This window comes from Gymnoscopelus microlampas (genome assembly GCF_963454915.1).
Source record: "Gymnoscopelus microlampas genome assembly, chromosome: 13".
Classification (NCBI taxonomy): Eukaryota; Metazoa; Chordata; class Actinopteri; order Myctophiformes; family Myctophidae; genus Gymnoscopelus; species Gymnoscopelus microlampas.
This window is the reverse complement of record NC_139950.1, coordinates 43,851,077-43,864,738: the sequence shown is the minus strand read 5'-3', so window position 1 is coordinate 43,864,738 and position 13,662 is coordinate 43,851,077. Positions and strand designations below refer to the sequence as shown.

General features: G+C 42.6%; 1 protein-coding gene across 28 annotated transcripts in view; it reads right to left on the bottom strand.

The window, feature by feature from the left end:
• Window positions 1–13,662, bottom strand: part of LOC311059347 (neurexin-1a-like) — a gene marked incomplete at its 5' end in the record, with an annotated part of 638,872 nt that overhangs the window by 210,641 nt on the left and 414,569 nt on the right. For all 28 annotated transcript variants that reach the window (XM_084077185.1, XM_084077200.1, XM_084077202.1 and 25 more), the window contains one exon: window positions 11,606–11,787. In XM_084077185.1, coding sequence (XP_083933311.1) covers window positions 11,606–11,787 — 182 coding nt within the window. The remainder of the gene's footprint in view (window positions 1–11,605; window positions 11,788–13,662) is intronic.

The following is a 13,662-nucleotide window of genomic DNA, read 5'->3' as shown; positions in this document are numbered from 1 at the left end:
CAAGCACGATATGAGCTTGTAGAGCTGCTATTTTTGAATAGCCAAATTATAAAAGGTTAAAGTGGTTAAAGTTATTGTGATGCTATGTTAACACATTCCACGGGTCCACGTACCCCACTTTTAGAACCAACAGTCTATATACATAACGCATAGCATTCCTGTATCTTATGTTTATTCAGGTGACATCCACTCGAGTTCTTAAAACTAAATATTTATAGGTATGTTTATAGTTACCACTCTTGGAGGCCAGTCCTTTAAGTACGTTTAAAGGACTGTTTAAAGGACTACGTTTAAAGTACGTTTAAGTACGTTTAATGTCTAGAGAACGCACAGCATACCCGGCCGCATCCTATACTGTTTACTGAACATCATTCCAACTAAAGGATCATTACGTTATATAAATTCCGTGTTTTGCATAATGACACTGTGAACATTTCCCTGGATTTAACATTCAAGCCGCAATAGGACTAATTCTATGGAGATGAGCAGCGATGGCATAATATCATGTTCAGACAAGTGTTGTATCCACGTGGGACATTGTCTGAGCAGGCTCATGAATATGAACCCACCTTAGAAACAGGGAGGAGAGTGTGATTGTGAGGGAATCATCATAATTACAGAACAGCGGCAAAAACATGGTATCTTGGCTTCAGCATCCCCCGACCCCTCATAAGCACACACACATAAGCACGCACGCAAACACAGAGTTAGAATCCTTTGTGTTAATTTATCCATTTGTAACTCAGAGTAAACAAAATGTAACCAAATGGACCCTTATCGTCCATTTGGTCATATTTGTATACTCTCTGAGTTAACCCATTAAGACCGGGAACGCATCAGTGTCTTTTTAAGATTTCTTTGGCTATTAAAAAATAGCAGATCTACAAGCTCATAGCGCGGCACCGAGTGCCGTGCTATGAGCTTGTATATCTTGTATCTTGTATACATAAGGACCACCCAAAATTATAAGTATTTGGCCGCGGACCCCCCCATCTCAAAATATTTGGTTCCATGGACCCCCCAGCAGAAGCAAAGATTTGACTAACAAATGTTCGCTTTAAAAGAATATATATTCACAGATTTGCAAAAAATAGCAGATCTACAAGCTCGTAGCTATGATCTTGTAGATCTGCTATTTTTGACAAGCCGAAGTGTAAAATAATGCTTTTTTTTTATATCAAATCTAAATGGTCTTAATGGGTTAAATTAACACTCAGGACATGACCGTAGTGTATACACGTACACACACACACACACACACACACACACACACACACACACACACACACACACACACACACACACACACACACACACACACACACACACACACACACACACACACACCTTGGTAACGAGCCAGAGGAAAGTGTCTGTCATACATTTACTGGTTGGCTGGCTTCACAGTCATTGTCTTTATCTGTGGTAGAAAATGAGAGAGGCGGGGGGTGTCGGGTGGGGGGTGATATCAAGTCCTTTGAGGTGCATTTAAATCACGGTCTCCACAAATTACCCAGAACATTCCCTCCTCTTGAGAGAGTGCAAGGCGAGAGATGGCGTCCTTCAAGCCCCGCTGGGTCTCCTGTCATCATGGAATGGGAGTGGAGGAGATTAGGAGGAGTGAGGAATGTGAGAGATGAACAGGGAGCACGGGGTAAATACTGAGATCTGCTCTAATCCCATCTCATACAGCCGACCGTATATACAGAGACTATATATATATATCCCATTGAGACCTGAAGCCGATTCTACATGTCTCCTAAATCTCAACAGTATTCTGAAAAAAAACGTATGTTTCTATATCAGTGGTGCTCAATCTTTTTTCATGTCAAGGACCCCCAAAATTATATGTATTTGGCCGCAGACCCCCATCAAAATATTTTGTTCCAGGGACCCCCCCCAGAAGCAAATATTTGAGTTAAAAATGTTTGCTTTAAAAATATATATATATTCAAAGATTTGCACACGTTTTCACGATTTTTCAAAAATAGCAGATCTACAAGCTCGTAGCGCGGCACTCGGTGCCGCGCTATGAGCTTGTATATCTGCTATTTTTGAATAGCACAAAGTGTAAAATAATGCTTTTTAGCTCAAATCTAAAAATGACACAGTTCCAGGTCTTAATGGGATATATATGAGCATATATATATATATACACACTCACTTCTATCCCATTCGGATATTACTGCTCCTATCTTCGAGGTGATATAAATGAAGTGTAACGCATGGAATGTGTGAAACGTTGGAAATCAAGGTTATAAGAAAAGCAGTGGTGGAAGAAGTACTCCGTAGAAATACTCTGTTACAAGTAAAAAGGCCTGCGTTCAAAATGTTACTTGAGTATAAGTACAAAAGTATTGGCTTCAAAATATACTTTAAGTACCAAAAGTAAAAGTACTTTTTTTTTTTTTTAAATAGCAGATCTACAAGCTCATAACGCGTCGCAATGCGACGCGTTGTGAGCTTGTAGATCGGCTATTTTCAAATAGCCTAAATAGGGCTAAAAATGGTTAATGTATGTATGTATGCTGTAATAATGTATATCTGCAAAGTAACTAGTAACTCAAATTTTAAGTAAAAGTACTGGAAATTGGAAATACTCAAGTACAAATACCTCAAACTTGTACTTAAGTAAATGTACTTAGTTACTTTCCACCACTGGATATATACATCCCACTCGGATATTACTGCTCTTATCTTCGAGGTGATATAAATGAAGCGTAACGCGTGGAACGTGTGGAACATTGGAAATCAAGGTTACGGAAAAGTCGTTTGTGTGAAAGATACGCCTCTGCATCCACTGCCATATACGCAAATCTATCAAAGCAACAGACGTTGATTGTGGTGTTATTATGGGTTTAAGATTATGAAAAGAGCTCTAAGTATATCATCATCAAGTACTGTCGTGGAATTCTGGATCAATCAGCAAGCGATAAGGCACATAGGAGTCGAGACAATATTCTAGGTGGAGGTGATTATGCTTTATGTACATGATATCATGGTCAGAAGTACATTAACACTCATGTCAGTGCTAAGGTAGTTCTGCCTGGAGCACAGGGCAGAGATCATAGTTATACTGTTAGCTGCTTGAAGGACAAACTGAACCATAACAAGATAGGCTGTACAGAAACAATAGCTATTAGGCCTAGTGGAGACATTTAGGCTCTTACAAGCTGTCAAATATCATGATGTATTGTAGAAGTATTATAAGTGATGGTAAAATATAAAGGTTAGATATAAGCAGCCATATAATTTGTTCCTCAGTACATACATATAGTGTCATAAAATGACAGTGTTTTCAGTTGTTCTAATTTGTCTTAGCATTGCTTTCAGAACAAGTGCACAGAAATACTACTAGGCTTCTTGCAGTTGATAATTTAACTATTCTTCTGCCTACAATACGTCATGTCCTAGTAAGAGCGAATAGGAGAAGGGGATCGACGTCACGTGATGCCTTTGTTTGGCCCAAAAAAAACGTCAGCTGTTCCAAAAACGGGCCAAACAAAGGCGCTTATTGGTCAAAAACCCGGATGTGTGTCTCAAAGACTAGCCATTACACCAGACCAGACCACATAAAAGCCGGGAGTATAGCACAGCTCATTGTGTTTCATGGTGCGCTGTAAAGCATGACTTTTCTAAACACTTGAACGCAGCATCCCTATTATGTGGCATAAAAAAAATAGCAGATCTACAAGCTCACAGCGCGCCGCAAAACAACACCCGTTGTTACTGTTGAATCTATTGGAAATGGGAGGATGTTTGTGTTTGTGTAAACACATTCATACCAATACAGCCAACGGGACAACACACCAGTGTTGATTATTTTTTTAGGCAACTTTTTGTCAACTAAATATCATAAGAATATAGTCTACTAAAACGACAGTCGATTTAGTCGACTAAAATGTATTTTGGCGGTTCGTGATGGCGTCGTAATGGCTGATTTTACACTTGGTTGCATGCTGAAAATAGCCGATCTACAAGCTCACAACACGTCACTGCACAACGCGTTGTAGAGCTCGTAGATCTGCTATTTTCAGAGCGCAACACCCGAGCGCAAACAAAGATAAAATGACTTGTCTTTTAGTTCTACTGGATCTCTTCTCCACTAGTACCTCACTAACATTTTAGTCTAGTTTTTATTCGTTGAAGAAATTGTCAATATATTTAGTCATAGTTTTAGTCATCATAGCTTAGTTTTTATTTTGTTTTTGTCAGTGAAAAAAGGTAGTCGACGAACATTTTTTGCCATAGTTTTAGTCGACGAAATCAACGCTGCTACACACATCCACACTACATGTAATATCTACTTGTACTCCTACAGTACAGTCAAGTACTACAGCCTACTGTACAAGTACCACTAAAAGCCTACAGATCTCAGCGCTATGGTACTCGGGGTCTAATGCGTCATCATAGCTGTTCACACAGCATTTCGCTATACTCTATACGGCCATGGATGTAGGTTGCAGCTGGTGCACGACATTCCCACGAGGAAGCTGAGCCTGCACAAACACTCTGAACCACACCGTCCGCCGTTATGTTTACCTTACGTTATTTATTGTGTCCCCGTGTCTCGCACCTTCGGTCTCAGAAGAACCAATGCACCACATACGGCGTAGTGTGTGCATGCATGCGCTCGCTAAGTGCACGGGGGTCGGGGCTTCGGGGAAATGTGTCTCTATAAAAAAATAAGGGCGGCGGTTGTTTGTGTTTCAGGTTTCAGGGTCTCTGTGACCCTAGTGTTTGACGTGGAGAGGTTATAATCCCCATATGGAGGGAGGCGGGGCGATAGAGAAGGTAATGCAGGTTACGATGCAGTGGTGTAAAGTAACTAAGTACATTTACTCAAGTACTGTGCTTCAGTACAATTTTGAGGTACTTTTGCTTTACCGGAGTATTTCCGATTTCCTATACTTTTACTTCCACTCCACTACATCTCAGAGACAAATATTGTACTTTCAATCCACTACAATTATTTGAAACCTTTAGTTACCAGTTACTTTGCAGATATAAATTATGACATTGTAAACCATACATTAACCACTTTAGCCTAATTTTCTACCTAAGCTATTTGAAAATAGCTGATCTACAAGCTCACAACGCGTCGCATCGCGACGCGTTGTGAGCTTGTAGATCTGCTAATTTCAAACATTTTAGTACTTTTACTTTTGGTACTATAAGTACATTTTGATACCAATACTTTTGTACTTTCTCTCAAGTAAATTTTGAATTCCGGACTTTTACTTGTAACAGAGTACTTCTACGTTGCAGTATTGATACTTTTACTTAAGTAAAATATACGAGTACTGTTTCCACCCCACCGCAGCCTTTTTCCTCCCGCATGTGCAGTCAGTGACGCCCGGTTCTCGCGGGGGGAAAGAAAATGTTGATAAAGCATGTTGTCGGTATAGCGGGGGCAGCGGGCTGTAAGAACCACCCCTCCCCCCCCCCTCTCCTCTCACATCAGCAGGCACTCTGAATGGGTAGCCTCTCTTATTTATTTCTTTATTTAATCTGCCGCGCATGAATCCGCCGTCTTTGTGAGAAACGCTGCATTTGTGACGAGAGAGCGTACGAGAGCTGCGACGAGTGAAAGGGAGATTTAATGAGAGAGAGAGAGAGAGAGAGAGAGAGAGAGAGAGAGAGAGAGAGAGAGAGAGAGAGAGAGAGAGAGAGAGAGAGAGAGAGAGAGAGATGGAGAGAGAGAGAGACTTAAGGGTATATGCACTGACTGATTGCACTTTAACGTGGAGGTTATATAATATATAAGGAGATACTATGGTGTGTTGAACTGAAAAGGCCGTATTCCCGCTTTTACATGAAGGCTATACTTCCGTTTCCCTGATGAGATTAAATCAAAAGCTGTGTGTGTGTGTGTGTGTGTGTGTGTGTGTGTGTGTGTGTGTGTGTGTGTGTGTGTGTGTGTCACGGCCATTATTGCATGACAACAGTAGTATGACAACAACATAGGGCTCATTGACCTCACAGCCCTGCATTTAATGCTCACATCCTATCTGGACATTTCTGGAGCAGCTTGTCATCATCGCCTGTTTATACAAAATATGACCGTATAAGGCGTATTACCAGTGGTGGGAAAGGTACTCAAATGTTTTACTTAAGTAAAAGTATCAATGAATACTGCAATGTAGAAATACTCTGCTCCAAGTAAAAGGCTTCAAAATGTTACGTGAGTAAAAGAACCAAAGTATTGGCACCAAAAGTAAAAGTACTGAAATGGTTGAAAATAGCAGATCTACAAGCTCACAACGCGTCGCGATGCGACGCGTTGTGAGCTTGTAGATCGGCTATTTTCAAATAGCCTATAGGTATAAAATATAGGGCTGAAGTTGTTAATGTATGTCACAGCCCTGCAAATGTTCACATCCTCTGGAGATGTATGCAGTAGCTTGTCATCGTCGCCATGTACCCTGTATATATACGAAACTATAACTGTATCAGGCTTCTTACTCTGTAAAACTCTTTGATTACTTTGTGTAGACGGCAATTTAATTAATTATAAATGCTAAGTGTATTACGGGTAATCACTGGGGTTTGGGAGGATAGATGATATTACATCTCTATATTGACACAGAGTTATAAATTATCTGCCACCACCACGTTTGCTGTCACGATTGTTCTTGAAAAAGTGAAAGCTCGGCAGAAACAATGCTTGAAAAGACTTCACTTTAGTTTGGGATTCAGGCATTTTTTTCCCCCCGGAGTAATAGATTAGATTCAGAGGTCTGTTTGGGGTAATTTTTCCTGCCAGTCAAGTGAATGAAAACAGAAAATTCAATCACATTGTTTCATACTATTGAATTACAACACATAGAACATACATAATATCCAACTTGATGTGTGTCTTTCTCCTTATCATCACTTAAACTCATACAACGTCGACCAGTGATTCCCCCACGGCTCTGTAATAGGGCCCCTCCTTCTTTCAATCTCCACTAAATATCTAGCCTGGTTTAAGAGGAATCTCCCATTGCAAAAAATAATTGCCCTTGGCAGATTAGGCCAACAGAGATTGTCTCAATAGACATCGGATTTCTCTCCCTCCGAAGTTGTGAGGGACCAATCAGGGCCCAGTATGCAAATACGGGGCGGGTTTATCACCAGACGCATTTTTTTTTATTTGCCCCTCGGAAATGCAGGTTACACACAGATATTCCAGAATAATATCTATGCAGTGATATTAGTCTGGCCATGCCAGGCTATACCAGTGCTGGAAAAAGTACTCAATTATTTTACTTAAGTAAAAGTGACAATACTGTAAAGTAGAAATACTCTGTTACAAGTAAAAGTCCGGAATTAAAAATTTACTTGAGTAAAAGTACAAAAGTATTGGCATCAAAATATACTTAAAGTACTAAAAGTAAAAGTACAAAAATATTTGTAAATAGCAGATCTACAAGCTCACTTATAGATCGGCTATTTTCAAATAGCCTAGATGTATAAAATAGGGCTAAAGTGGTTAATGTATGTTTCATAATATAATAATTTATATCTGAAAAGTAACTAGTAACTAAAGTTTTCAAATCATTGTAGTGGAGTAAAAGTACAATGTTTGCCTCTGATATGTAGTGGAGTAGAAGAGAAAGTACTGAAAAATAGAAATACTCAATTAAAGTACAAATGCCTCAACATTTTACTTAAGTAAATGTACTTTGTTACTTTCCACCACTGCAGGCTACTATATATCTACACTAGATCATGGTATGTTACACCTGGCCAGGGCCACAAGTGATCCGGTTTGTGCGTTTAAAAAACATAATAATCTGAAGTGAGCTTGGTGCCTGTGTGTGTGTGTGTATGCGGTACCGTGTTGATGCATCTATTTTTTGAAAGGAAACATTTTCAATGGCACACCGGCTGTTCTGCCTCTGTGCGCACATCATTTGAAAACCACTAGTGCTGCTAGTGTTGAGCTTCTCTGAGAAGCAATTCATACCTTATCTCTTTAGCACTTTTATCACGGTACTTAAGGCCAAATGGGGAAACACAGACTGCCGCTTTTTTAGTCCCACAGAAACCTCTACTGAACTTCTCCTTTATGTGTGAGGAGGTGCAAAGGAAAAAGCTCCTAGCTTCTTCTTCTCGTAGCAGTGCTGTACCGTTTAGGTGGCAAAGAGCCCAGAACACAGCAAAGGGATATGTGGACCATAGGGCGAGTGGTCCTCAAACTTGTTTTGACTCAGGGCACCCCTGTAAAAAACTATTTCATCCACGGCAATTGAAATCACACTTTTACAATTTTTGGGCGGTGTAACTGCCCCTATATGTTGGGCGGTGTAACCGCCCCTATATGTGAGGTTGGGACATTGACATTTGCTGCACTGTGATTGGCCACCCATTGTACCCCCCTAACCCTGCACTGTGATTGGCCACCCATTGTACACACCTAACCCCTACACATTCAATGCAAATCTATCTTCCATCACTGTGATGACCACTAGCTGCACTGTGATTGGCTGACTCTATTGGCTGACTGTATTCAGCACTGTGATTGGCTAGCGAGACACATGTGCATAGTCCTATAAATAGGACTATGCACTTGAAAAAAAACACAATTATGTTTTTTTTTAAGTGAGTCATGGGTCTGTGATGACCACTGTGACCACACCGCCCACTTCACACTGGGTGTGATTTTTTCAATCTTATGGTCATATTACGCTACGTAAATATGCAAATATTCCCCCCGACGATACAGTATGTCACGGAGGAATATCCGTTTCCATTAGAACTGACAGAAAATAACTTAAAACACTTAAACCCCAGAATCCCTATTTCTGGGGGGAACATTCACCAAAAATATCAGATCTACAAGCTCACGCGTCGTGACGCGTTGTGAGCTTGTAGATCTGATATTTTTGGTGGAGAGAGTTGGGGTAGATGGAAAAATAACTCATCGAGTAAAGTGTACAGGCCTTTGCAGACAGCGTGCGATTTGTCAATCAGTTTTTACCGCATGCAAAAAGAGGCAAAAATCGAACTGGGTTCGATTGAAAAAAAAAAAAACGCATCGCCGCAGCCACTTGCCGCACGGCAAATTCGGAGCCGGTGTGCATGAGGTCATGAGAACCATGTGTTCTTTTAAAAAATGATATTGTCCGTTTTTTTCCGTGCGAAAAATCGCACCCTGTCTGCAAAGGCCTTAACTCAGGTCTGTTTTACTAAGCATATGAGGGTCTTAAGTGGTTAAACTGAAGTGATACTGATGAATTCCAAATATTATCTAAGCATAATTCTGCGGCACCCCTGGACTGGCATCACGGGCGGCACCCAAGGGTGCCCCGGCATCCACTTTGAGACACCCTTCCATAGGGGGACAAATGTACATCTGAATGAGCGCACATTTCAGTGTAACAGATCTACAGTGAACATGTTGTGTGCGTCCCTGCGTTGTGTCCCTTTTTATTCTAGTAGTATATGTGCTGGCTTGTTATGGCCTGATGTCTGATTCAATCTGCCAGACTCTCTGTGCATTCTGCTGGAGGGCTGGCGTTATGGAGGGCCGCGGCTATAGCATGAGACATATAAACACCTTAGAACAGAACAGAGCTGCTGGGACCCAGGTGACTCATGGGAATAACATCACAGCTGCTCTGTGTGTGTGTGTGTGTGTGTGTGTGTGTGTGTGTGTGTGTGTGTGTGTGTGTGTGTGTGTGTGTGTGTGTGTGTGTGTGTGTGTGTGTGTGTGTGTGTGTGTGTGTGTGTGTGTGTGTGTGTGTGTGTGTGTGTGCCCTAGGAGTCAGACCTGCCCGTGTCATTGCAATGCTTCCGTGTGAATCTGTGTGACTATGACTGTGTGTGTGAGAGAGTGTGTGTTAGAGAGTGTGTGTGTGTGTGTGTGTGTGTGTGTGTGTGTGTGTGTGTGTGTGTGTGTGTGTGTGTGTGTGTGTGTGTGTGTGTGTGTGTGTGTGTGTGTCCGTGTGTGCGTATGTGCCCGTGTATGTGTGTGTGCCCATGCGTGTGCCCATGTGTGTGCCCGTGTGTGTGTGCCCGTGTGTGTGTATGTCCGTGTATGTGTGTGTGCCCGTGTATGTGCCTATGTGTGTGTATGTGTGTGTGTGCCCGTGTATGTGTGTGCCCATGTGTGTATGTGTGCCCGTGTATGTCCATGTGTGTGCCCATGTGTGTATGTGTGCCCGTGTGTGTATGTGTGCCCGTGTGTGTCCCGTGTGTGCGTGTGCATGTGTGCCCGTGTGTGTGTGTGTGAGCACACGTGCGTCCGTCCGTGTGTATGGAACTGTTGGAGCTGAAGTTGAGCTTCAAGTCCAATCCCATGTTTACATGTGTGTGTGTGTGGTGTGACCTCTAACCTTGCGCTGCCTCTTTCCGCGCGTGTTTCAGAACAAATGGAATGATTTGCTGGACATGCTGTCCTAGCAGCTCTCGCGGGTGATGTCAAGTGGCATTAACATCTATGTTGTGTCTGTCTGCCCGTGTGTGTGTGTGTGTGTGTGTGTGTGTGTGTGTGTGTGTGTGTGTGTGTGTGTGTGTAGTATCACTGTGTGCCCAGCATCTGTATTTTTGTCAGTAAGTGTGTTAGCCAGCTAAAGGTCAGGTGGCAAACTGACAGAGCTGCAGGCAGGTGACAGATGTGTTGGAACGGGCCCTATTAGAGACAGCCATGTCCCTGGGTTCTCCACAGCACAAACATAATAACACGCCGGCCACAACAAGCACGCACAATTACCTCCTTATCGCACACAGGAGGGAGGAGGCGGAACCGGGCTCAGTTTGTAAAGTAGTCATAATCAAATCCAATATTATGCATGGAGTCGATAAGCCTTTTGTTTTGTCCTCTGCTTTGTCACTTTGTTGCGTTGTATCCATGGTGATCAGTCTATTGGCTGTCATCAGTTTATCGCAGTTAACACATCGAGTGCCAAACACGAGAATCTTCGCGTTTGCAAATACACCCGTCGAGTGCCATAAACAACAATCTTAGTTTTTTTCTATTATTTTATTTTTTTTCACAAGGGATCCTCTAACGCAACTTAACACATCGGGTGCCGAACACGGTCTGAACCGTGTGTTTACATAGTGGCGCTTCCGCCGCTTCGGTGCCGAACACGGTCTGAACCGTGAGTTTAGTCTTTTTGTTTTTTTCGTTTTTCTCCGCGCGGGCGGGGCTAGAGCAGCTCTGGGAGCACCCATTGTAATCCTGCGTAGGAAGTGCCAGATCGCTCACCGGAAACATTTTTTTTTTCTCATCCGCTTCCTGTCTATTTCCTACTTTGAAACGCCTATATCTCCGAATCTGTTTCCTGTGGGGAAAACCGGTCATGCGCGATGCGCGATCCGTCCCCGTTGTAACTCGCCAGGGAAATGTTATGGTTCCAGGCTGTAGCCAGGGTCATCGCTCAACATGAATGGATGCTTTTTTTTACGTGGATTTGCTCGTCGCGGAGTCTAAAGCTTTAAACAGCAAAGCGCAGTCAATGGGGAGAATGCTGGCACCCACGGTAAGTTGTTATGAAAAAACCTCTGGCACCCGATGTGTTAATAAGGTGAATTACTTGTTTTGGCTCCAGCAGCAGTGGATAATGTTCGTTAAAGAGAGAGAGCGGTGGAAGGAAGAGAGAGAGAGGTCACTTACGATGTGGAGCTTCAGGTAGTCTCCCAGGCCAGAGGAGCTGTCCACTCTCACCAGGACCGCGTCCTTCAGCTGCGTACTGAAGCCGATGGCCAGCCTGTCCGCCCGCGTGCTGGGCCGGTCGTTGGGCGGCCACGTGTACGTGATCAGCCCGCCGTCACGCCCAAATATGTATGTTGTTCCCGCTGGAGAGAGAGAGAGAGAGAGAGAGAGAGAGAGAGAAACACGATTAAGTACCAGTCAAGTATTTCTTCTACACAGCAAAATCCTCAGTGTTAATTTACCCATTTGTAACTCTGAGTGTACAAATGGAACCAAACTTGGTTCCAGGTTCCATTTGAACGCTCTCAGAGTTATGATTTCACTGTCTATACCAGGGGGTCTTCAACGTTTTCAGGCCAAGGACCCCCTAGCTGAGTGAGAGATGAAGCAGGGGACCCCCTCTATATTGTATAAAATTGTGTTTCAGTCAGATAAACGTTTGCTGCTCTTTTTTCCCTCTACAACCTATAACTCTGCCAAAAATAGCCGATCTACAAGCTCACAACGCCTCGCAGCGCGAGGCGTTGTGAGCTTGTAGATCTGCTATTTCTGGCTAAAGTTCTCCTCAGAAAAGGGATGCTAGGGTTCAAGTGGTTAAGGTAAAAAAGAAAATCATATCACAAAGATTTGGCGGACCCCCCTGTAGTAACTCTGAGGACCCCCTGGGGGTCCCGGACCCCCTGTTGAAGACCCCTGGTGTATACCATTGCAGGTGCACGGATGCACAATATCATGTTAGTTTAAAGGGCAAGACCACTTTGGTAGAGGTTTGCGTTGTGTATTTACCTTGCCATGATGTAACTCCAAAGGTGGACAAGAAATTTAAAAAAATTGCTCCATTGATTAGAAATTCTAAATATTCTCCTCATTGACTTACATTGTATGCTGAAACAGCTCTCAAAGTCACTCTTTTAGCATGTAAACGAACACAAACAAAGCTGATTCAGACGGTATAGATCACCAAATCCAGTATTGTTTATGTTTTTACTAAAAATGTCAACTTCCTGTTGATTCCGCTATTTTTATCAGGAAGAAAACCCGGACTGGATCCGCGGATCCGGATCCGGATCTTCCACTACTAAAATCCCAAACCTCTACCAAAGTGGTCTTGCCCTTTAAAGCTGTACTCCGTAGCGTTCATGTACCAGGGTCTTGAACCTGCTCGGGTCTCCCGCAGGAGAGATCAAAATGTCTACCGCTCTTTCCAAGCAGCAACCCCCGCTTGGCCATGGGGGAGATATTGAGTTAATGAGGCTATCTCCTATCCTAAATGTCTCAACAGAAGAGTAGGGTGGCCAACCACCTCCAACCACTGCAGATGTGCTAGTTATAAAGTATTAGCATACTCTACCACACAGATCGGTGAAAATAACGTTTGATTCATCAAAACGAGTTCTGCTTTGCAGTTTTAACTCTGAGAGTGTAAAAACATAAACCCACATTGCAGACTGTCAGCGCAAACATTTGAAGTCTTCACTTGATTGTGGAAGAAAACGCAAACTAGAGCAGAAAAGCCTGAGATCGGCAGGTATATTGTACTGCACCACGCACACGCAAACACACACACACACACACACACACGTTTGTATTACTATACTTGTGAGGACATCAACGCTTTAGGACAGCCATTTTATGAATGTCATTTAAAAATATATATATTATGTAAGCCTAAAGCCGAAAAACAGCAGATCTATAAGCTCACAACGCGTCGCGCTGCGCGACGCGTTGTGAGCTTATAGATCGGCTGTTTATCGGTGCATGACGCATGGCGCGCAACTAAGTATAAATCATGTTTAACTCTAATTCCAATGCCTAAACCTAGCCTTCTAAATGTCTAATCCTAACCTGAATGTTTTTATAATTGTTAACGTATCTCTAAAAATGTTTTTTTTAACTATAAAACAACCATTTGTCTTGTGAGGACCAGGAGAACGGTCCTCATAATGTAGATTTCTTCTAATTCTACTATACTTGGTCCTCGCAAGTATAGTAATAACGCACGCACGCACGCACGCACG